The 5128-nt window shown below is 48.6% G+C and overlaps 1 protein-coding gene across 1 annotated transcript in view; it reads left to right on the top strand.

Annotated features, from left to right (window-relative positions):
• CAV3 (caveolin 3) overlaps window positions 1-4748 on the top strand; it is a 20207-nt gene extending 15459 nt beyond the window's left edge. Inside the window, exon 2 of the mRNA XM_006876590.1 lies at window positions 4291-4748. Coding sequence (XP_006876652.1) covers window positions 4291-4632 — 342 coding nt within the window. The 3' untranslated portion in view covers window positions 4633-4748. The remainder of the gene's footprint in view (window positions 1-4290) is intronic.
• Window positions 4749-5128: the final 380 nt, after the last annotated feature.

Genomic DNA, 5128 nt, shown 5'->3' with positions numbered 1-5128 from the left:
CTGAGGGAGCTGAGTTGCTGTCCCAGTGGGCCTAGGGTCAAGGGGCCAGCACCACAGTCTGGAGGGCAGGGCCTGCTCCATCACTGTACTTTGAAAGCTGCTAACCTCAAGATTAGCAGTTTGAAACTACCAGCTGTTCGGCGGGAGAAAGATGAGGCGTTCTGCTCCCGGTACTTAGCAACTTAACAACTACACTAACTTGTATTTTAGGTTTCACAAATGATGAGAAATGTTGGTTCAGAATGATATTTGGACTTGGAATTTGTTTAAGGCTTTTAGGGTGATATGATGGAGTGAAAGTGTTTTTCATATGAGAAGGACATGAATTTAGGGGGGTCAAAGGGTGAAATGTCATGGATTGCATTGTGTCCCCCCAAATACGTGTCAATTTGGTGTGGCTATGGTTGGCAATGGTTTGGCAGTAATGAAATGATGTAATCATCCCCACAAGGTGATCTGATGTGATCAGCCAATCAGTTCTAAGAGGATCAGATCACAGCTCCCATCTGATGTAAGGGGAGTCTCCTGGGAGGGTTACCTGCATCACCTTTTGATATTACAAGAGTTAAAAGAAGAGAAAAACAAACAAGGATCGAGAGCACTGACTTCCACCAAGAAGAAACAGCTGGCAGCAGAGCATGTCCTTTGAACCTTAGGTCCTTGCACAGAGAGCCTCCTAGACTCAGGAGAAGACTGAGGCTAGGGTTCTTCAAGGGATGCCAAGCTCAGAGATGTTGAAGGGAGACAAGAACCTTTCTCCAGAGCCAACATAGGCTGACACCTGTAATCCAAACTTCTAGTCCCTAAACTGAGAGAATAGTTGTATTTGTGAAAGCCATCCACTTGTGGTATTTCTGTTATAACAGTACTAGAGAGTAAGACAGTTTGTCATTGTTGTTGTTTAGACCCATTGAGTGTCGAGTCAGTTCTGACTCATAGTGAAACTGTGTCGTGTTTCCAAGCTTTTATAACCTTTGTAGGAGCAGACAGACTCATCTTTCTCCTGAGAACTAAGATAGTAGCTATGCATTTCATGATGAAAAGTCATTTCCATCAAAACCACACACTTAGAAGAGAGGATTCCCTCCCCTGACAAAAGTGGGAGAAGGACCCAAAGATTGAAGTTTGGGCTCTGACCCCACCAGCCCCACACTGGTCCCTCCCACTTACTAGAACTGCCATCTTGAGCTATCAACAATGATGTGTTCACTCAACCCATTTGTACTCATATTACAACTGCCCAGGAGCCCTGCAGCGATGGAATATCGCATAAAGATTTAAAGCAGAGAAGCTGGCTTTGCAGTTGCGAACTGTACAATTACCCCCTTCAAGGACTTACCAGGTCAGGAAAAGGAGGGAAGAGACAATATCCACTGAGCAGTCATTAAGTCCTTAGGTTCCCACCAGCTTCTCAGGAGTCAGATGGCTTTTACAGCCCTGCATGCCTCACAAGGCAACTAAAGCTTAATGACACCAAACAATAGCACATATGAGAAAACTGTGAGGATGGTACCCCAGGCTCAACAAGGACTCTGAGAAAAGTTACATGACTTGGCTGAAAGCAATTTTTTTTCTTAGTCCATTGACTTTCCCCCCCACGTATAAATGGGATCTCAGTCACCTCATCAGTGGCTCTTCCTTCCCGTGTCAAAGTTGGGGCAGAGGAGGGGGCTGCAGAACTACAGCAGGGAAAGCAGTGCTGCACTCCCCTTCCCTCCTCCCACCCCCCAAGTTCTTTAGGTGGACTCAGCCACACTCAGAGATGAGGTACCTTTGTGGCACTGTGGGTTAATGTGCCATCCTGCAAAGCCGTTTGAACTGCAAGGTCAGCAGTTCAAGCTCACCAGCTGCTCCTCTAAAGTCCTATACAGGTTTGCTATGGGTTGAACCGACTTGAAGGCACTTCACAACAACAACTACCCAGAGAGCTCCCCCTTGGGATGCTGCGGCCATAAGTTTCCTCCATTTCAGATCCTAATACACTTCTCTGCCTCACTGTGAACTCCCCAAACCAAGCTGTGTCTCCTGTCTGGATACTGCAATGAATCGCAATGGGTCTCCACAACCATCTTCTCTTCCGCCCCTGCCACCATCCAACTGCACCCCCAGAATGGACTGCTAGGTGTCCAAGCCCTACCAAGGTACCCCTGTACAGAATCTGCCTTATCTTGCTGCCCAGTGTCCCAGTGTCTGTCCCCCCGTGTCCCAGTGTCTTTCCTTTGTGTCCTTCCAGCCTCACTCCGGCTATTCTTGGCTTGCACTTGGCTTTCTGGATCTCACTGAGGGCACACATTGTCTACCTGCTGGTCATAGCAGTGGCTGCTCCTTCTGCCCCAAACACTGTCTTCCAGCCACCACCCTAATGGGATTTCTGGTATGGTGCTATGGGTTAATGCGCTGGACTGCAAGGTCGGTTAGAACCGCAAGATAGGTGGTTCAAGTTCACCAGTTGCTCCTCAGAGACACTATACAGAGTCACTATGGGTCGGAAATGACTCGACAACACTTCACAACAATAACCCTGACAGGATGATGTGAGCGACGTCAGGCGTCAGCTTAGCTAGAAGCCTCCTCCAGGAAGCCTGCCTTCATTGCCAGGTTGGGTAAAGCCCTTCTGTGAATACTTACAATCCTGTGCTCTTTCCCTGTTGTTGTTTTTAAGTGCCATCGAGTTGGTTCCGACCCATAGCGACCCTGTATAGGGTTTCTGAGAAGTGACTGGTGAGCTTGAACCGCCAACCTAGCGATTGTTGTAGTGTTGTCAAATAAAAATATAGCCAAACGTAGGCAGGGAGGGACTTTATTCAGAAAAAGAAGGAGGTAGGACAACACTTGAATCCCAGATCTGCAAAGAGTGTGGGGAAAGGTGTTTGCTCTTAAAGAGACAGAGATTAAACAAGGCTAGAAAAAACCTGGGTCTGGAAGTGGGATGATATCAGATAGTAAACTGAGGCCTGCCTGTTGTTGTTCCGACCCAAAGCGACCCTGTACAGGGTTTCTGAGGCTGTAAATCTTTAGAGGAGCAGAAAGCCTCATCTTTCTCCCATGGAACAGCTAGTAGTTTTGAACTGCTGACCTTCTGGTTCGCAGCTCAATTCGTAACCACTACGCTATCAGAGATTCTCTGGGAAAACAGACTAAGCAAAACTAAGCCCATTCCTTTGAGCTGACTTCAACTCCTAGTGCCCCATGTGCTGCAGAGCTGAACTGCTCCACAGGGTTCTCCTGGCTATAATCTTCATGGGCGCTCACCCCAGGCCTTTCTCTGGGTGGGTTCAAACTAACAAGGAGCTGGTTAGTAGCAGAGTGTAACCATCTGTGCTTTCCAGGGACTCTATCAGTATTCAGCGTTGTTGTTAAGTGTCGTTGAGTTGGTTCCTGAGGAGTGGCTGGTAGATTTGAACTGCTGACCTTGTGGTTCACAGTCCAGTGCTGGTCCTGCAGCACCATACCAGGCGTTCAATCAGTAATAGACACTCAAAAAATCTTTGTGGGCTCATTTCAACCAAAATCCAAACTCAATGCCTGTGAGCCAATTCTGACTCATTCAACTCTTAGGATCATAAAAGAATAGAGTTTGTTAGCGGTTTTTCTCACTTAAGGAGCCCTGGTGGCACAGTGGTTTAAGCACCAGGTTGCTAACTAGAAGGTCTGTAGTTTGAACCCACTATCTGTTCTGTAGGAGACAGATGTGGCAGTCTGCTTCCATCAAGATATATAGCCTTGGAAACTATGGGAGAGTTCAACCCTGTCCTGCGTTACTCTGAGTTGGAATCAGCTGAGGGGCAGTGGGTTTGGTTTGAGTTCTAACTCTGCCTCTAACTTGTCAGGGTGTTTGCCCACAGCATGAAGGGTTAGACCCACTCTTTGTGATCCATCTGCTCTAGTGCAGAGCTAGTCCTGGTGATCTGAGGACCAGCAGCACCTGCCATACCTGGAAGCAGGTTAGGAACACAGACTCTCAGACTCCACCCCAATCCTACTGAGGCAGAATTCTGGTGGGTGGGGTCCAACAATCCGTGTCTAACAAGGGATACTGGCACACCAAGCAAAAAGTTTGAGAAGCAGCTTTTGTGGGTGGGTACGTGCTGTGGAGTCAGTTCCAACTCACAGCAATCCATTTAGGGTTTCCAAGGTTATAAATCTTTATGGGAGCAAAAGGCCTCATTTTTCTCGCGAGGAACCACTGGTAGTTTCACACTGCTGACCTTGAGGTTAGCAGCCCATCTCATAAGGCTCTAGAAGTGGGGAAATGCTGGGATTGAGGATACCCCTTGCTGCCCCCTGCAGGTGGATTTTGAAGACGTGATCGCTGAACCTGTGGGCACCTACAGCTTCGACGGTGTGTGGAAAGTGAGCTACACCACCTTCACGGTCTCCAAGTACTGGTGCTACCGTCTGCTGTCCACACTGCTGGGCGTCCCGCTGGCCCTGCTCTGGGGCTTCCTGTTTGCCTGTATCTCCTTCTGCCACATCTGGGCAGTGGTGCCCTGTATCAAGAGCTACCTGATCGAGATCCAGTGCATCAGCCACATCTACTCGCTCTGCATCCGCACCTTCTGCAACCCGCTGTTCGCAGCCCTGGGCCAGGTCTGCAGCAGCATCAAGGTGTTGCTGCGGAAGGAAGTCTAAAGCCAGGTGGGGTGATGTGGGTGGCAGGGCAGAGGGAGGCAAGCTAAACTGGCCACATGGAACTGTTCCACGAGGATACTCTCCTAGGGAGGGCTTTCTCTTTAGGGAATGCACAAAGTGGAGGGGAGCCAAGAAGAAAAGGCAGCCCAGCCACACAAAAGCACAGGGGTCCTCCCCTCCACCCTAGCCCCATCATGATGCCCCCTCCATGACCTGGGGGGTGAGGGAATCGTTTGCTGAGAGGGCAGCTATTGCAAGTCTTTGCATTCACTTGTACTGTACCAGCAAAAAAAAAAGTCAGGGTCAGCCTGTCCACGCATGCCCAGGAAAGCACCCAGGAACTGTTGGCATTAGGAGGGTGACTCCAATAAAGGGTTTGACTGATTCAGGGACTATTGTGTTTTGTCTGTATCCATAGGTTGGTATGTGTCCTACAAATGATCTATTTCACAATTTGTATATCAGTGAAAATATATTTCACTGTCCTGAGAAACAG

Source organism: Chrysochloris asiatica, unplaced genomic scaffold (genome assembly GCF_000296735.1).
Source record: "Chrysochloris asiatica unplaced genomic scaffold, ChrAsi1.0 scaffold00393, whole genome shotgun sequence".
Classification (NCBI taxonomy): domain Eukaryota; kingdom Metazoa; phylum Chordata; class Mammalia; order Afrosoricida; family Chrysochloridae; genus Chrysochloris; species Chrysochloris asiatica.
The sequence above is the reverse complement of the archived record's forward strand: the minus strand, read 5'-3'. Positions and strand labels throughout refer to the sequence as shown.